Below are 2,253 nucleotides of genomic sequence, written 5' to 3' on the forward strand. Positions count from 1 at the left end.
GTGTGTGTGTGTGCGAGTGTGTGTGTGTGTGTGTGTATGTGTGTGCGTGTGTGTGTGTGTGTGTGTATGTGTGTGCGAGAGAGAGAGTGTGTGTGTGTGTGCGCGCACGGGCGCGTGCGCTTGCGCGTGTGCGCGTGCGCGCATGATTGTGTGCACAAATGCGCGTCGGAGCGCGCTCAAGGGTTGTGTGCACCTGAGAAGTGGTGGGGGGATGGCGTTCTGCTGCCCCAATGCCTTGACAGGTGTATCAAGATGGAAGGAGGTCCCACGCGTGCGCCACGCCACCCCTGGCCCCCCACCCTTGCAGCGAGCACGCGCCCGCAGCTCGTGCCCTCCTGCCCGTCCCCCTCCGCCCCATGACTCATGTGACCCACCAGCTGCTCGATGGGTATGAAGATCCTCGCAAAGTACCCGAGCCCCAGGCCAGCAACTGCCCGGAAGCTGTCGCCCACGTCCAGCCCCAGCCCGAGCTCGCACGTGTAGAACACAGCGGCAGCGGTCCCCAGCTGCAGGCAGGCCGCGATCTTGACCAGATCTGCGCGGCGGCGCGCGGCGGTCAAGATCATCGGCGAAAGGACGAGAATCGAGCAGAGCAGGGTCCGCAGGTCGGGGCGCGAGGGGGTGCGGTGCGTGGGCGGCGGGCGGAGAGGTGAGCTAGGGGGGGGGGGCATTGCACGAGTCAGTGGGAGGTGGCCGCAGCCGCCAGCTGCATGGGAACCGGTTGGCACCTGGCAAAAGGCAAACTGTTCCAATCCAGACACACCGACGCAGACGTTAGCGCCCGCCCGCACGTGCCCCTCGCCCAGCTGTGGTGCTGACTCAGCGACACCGACGCTAACGAGGGAGCCCCAGGGCCAGCCGTCCGCAGCCAGCAAAAAAAATCACGCTGGTCCAGCCCCCGGCCCCGGCCCCGCGTCCCCAGATGACCCACCAAGGAAGAAAGAATAGGGGTCCTCGTCGCTCCCCACGCTCGCCAGCAGCGGCCCCAGCTGCGCCTGCGCGACCTGGCGCATGAGTGAGTCGCCCTCCGCCGCGTCAGACAGCTTCATCTGGTCTATGAGGGAGGCCTGCGGGGACAATGGTGTGATGCGGAGGAGGGGGTGTTTTGTTGTGATTATGTGTGTGTATATGTGTGTGTGTGTGCGTGCATGCGTGCGCATGGGGTAGGGAAGGTGTGTTTATGCAGCAGTGTGCAGGAGCCATGTTTGCGAGCACAGGCTGGGCTCTCTTGTACATCCACCCGGGATGCGTTTGCCCAATAATACACGGGCACGGGCGCGGCGGCGCGGAAGGGCGCCTGTCTGGCGGCCTGGTCCGAGCACCTGGTCTGGGGGCAGCTCTTTCTTAAGCTCCTGCTTCAGCTTGTTCCATGCAGGCTCGAGCATCTTGTCCGCAATCTCATCTGCATCTACATCCTCCGCCGTCCTCTCAGGCCGCCCGCCGGCCCCGCCGCCGCCGCCGCTGCCCTGGCCCGCGCCGCCGCTGCTGCTGCCGCTGCTGTCGGCGCCGCCGAGCTGCGGGCTGGCGGGCGCGCCGGGCTGCGGCTGAACGGGCGGCTGCCGGTTGCTATGGGAATGTCGGCGCGGCGCGAGATAAGTGCGTGAGGGCGCCATGTCGAATGGAACAACACTGGGGGGCAGAATGGTGAGACAATCGAGACAGACAAGTCCTCTGAGGGCAGCAGAGGCTCGTCACCCACCTGTCGTGCGCCTCTGTTGGCTCGATTGTTTCACTTTCGGGCCCCGGCCGTCCAGCTTTGCAGACCGTCGCGCGCATGCGGCGGGGCGGCGAGCAGTGCAGCGCGCCGACACAATGTGTCCCGGCGTGCGACCGCCGCATGGACACTTGGCCCGGTGCAGCTTGCCGCAATCCCATCATCATCCTCAGGGTGCGTGCTGCTGCTTTGAAGGAAATGAGTTGCGTTCGGTGTAGATTGGTCACCACAGGGCCTTGCTGAGGATCGTCGTTTGCTCAATTCAAGCGAATAGATGAAAAATTCGCCCATCGATGGAGGACGTCTGCAAGCACTTGCACCGCCCGGTATGACAACGATATGAAAAGGCGGGCCTTGCGCCAACATACACGAAGGTGATGCTGCGGTTGTATACTCTGTAAGGTGAACAGGTGAGATTCACCAAGTTGGGAGGCGCACCAAACAACTTTGTAGCACGCTGCGCGCGCTGCTCGTGCTGTGAATGACAGCACCGGCGTACAGACGACCTGTGGCAGGTTCTCAAATACCTTCAATGGGAC

At 63.8% G+C, this 2,253-nt stretch overlaps 1 protein-coding gene across 1 annotated transcript in view; it reads right to left on the bottom strand.

The window, feature by feature from the left end:
- MNEG_10756 (hypothetical protein) overlaps positions 1-1,385 on the bottom strand; it is a gene marked incomplete at both ends in the record, with an annotated part of 2,933 nt that extends 1,548 nt beyond the window's left edge. Inside the window, 3 exons of the mRNA XM_014040773.1 lie at positions 375-535; positions 932-1,067; positions 1,323-1,385. Coding sequence (XP_013896227.1) covers positions 375-535; positions 932-1,067; positions 1,323-1,385 — 360 coding nt within the window. The remainder of the gene's footprint in view (positions 1-374; positions 536-931; positions 1,068-1,322) is intronic.
- Positions 1,386-2,253: the final 868 nt, after the last annotated feature.

The sequence above is a fragment of the Monoraphidium neglectum genome (assembly GCF_000611645.1).
Source record: "Monoraphidium neglectum strain SAG 48.87 unplaced genomic scaffold scaffold02446, whole genome shotgun sequence".
NCBI classification, from domain to species: domain Eukaryota; kingdom Viridiplantae; phylum Chlorophyta; class Chlorophyceae; order Sphaeropleales; family Selenastraceae; genus Monoraphidium; species Monoraphidium neglectum.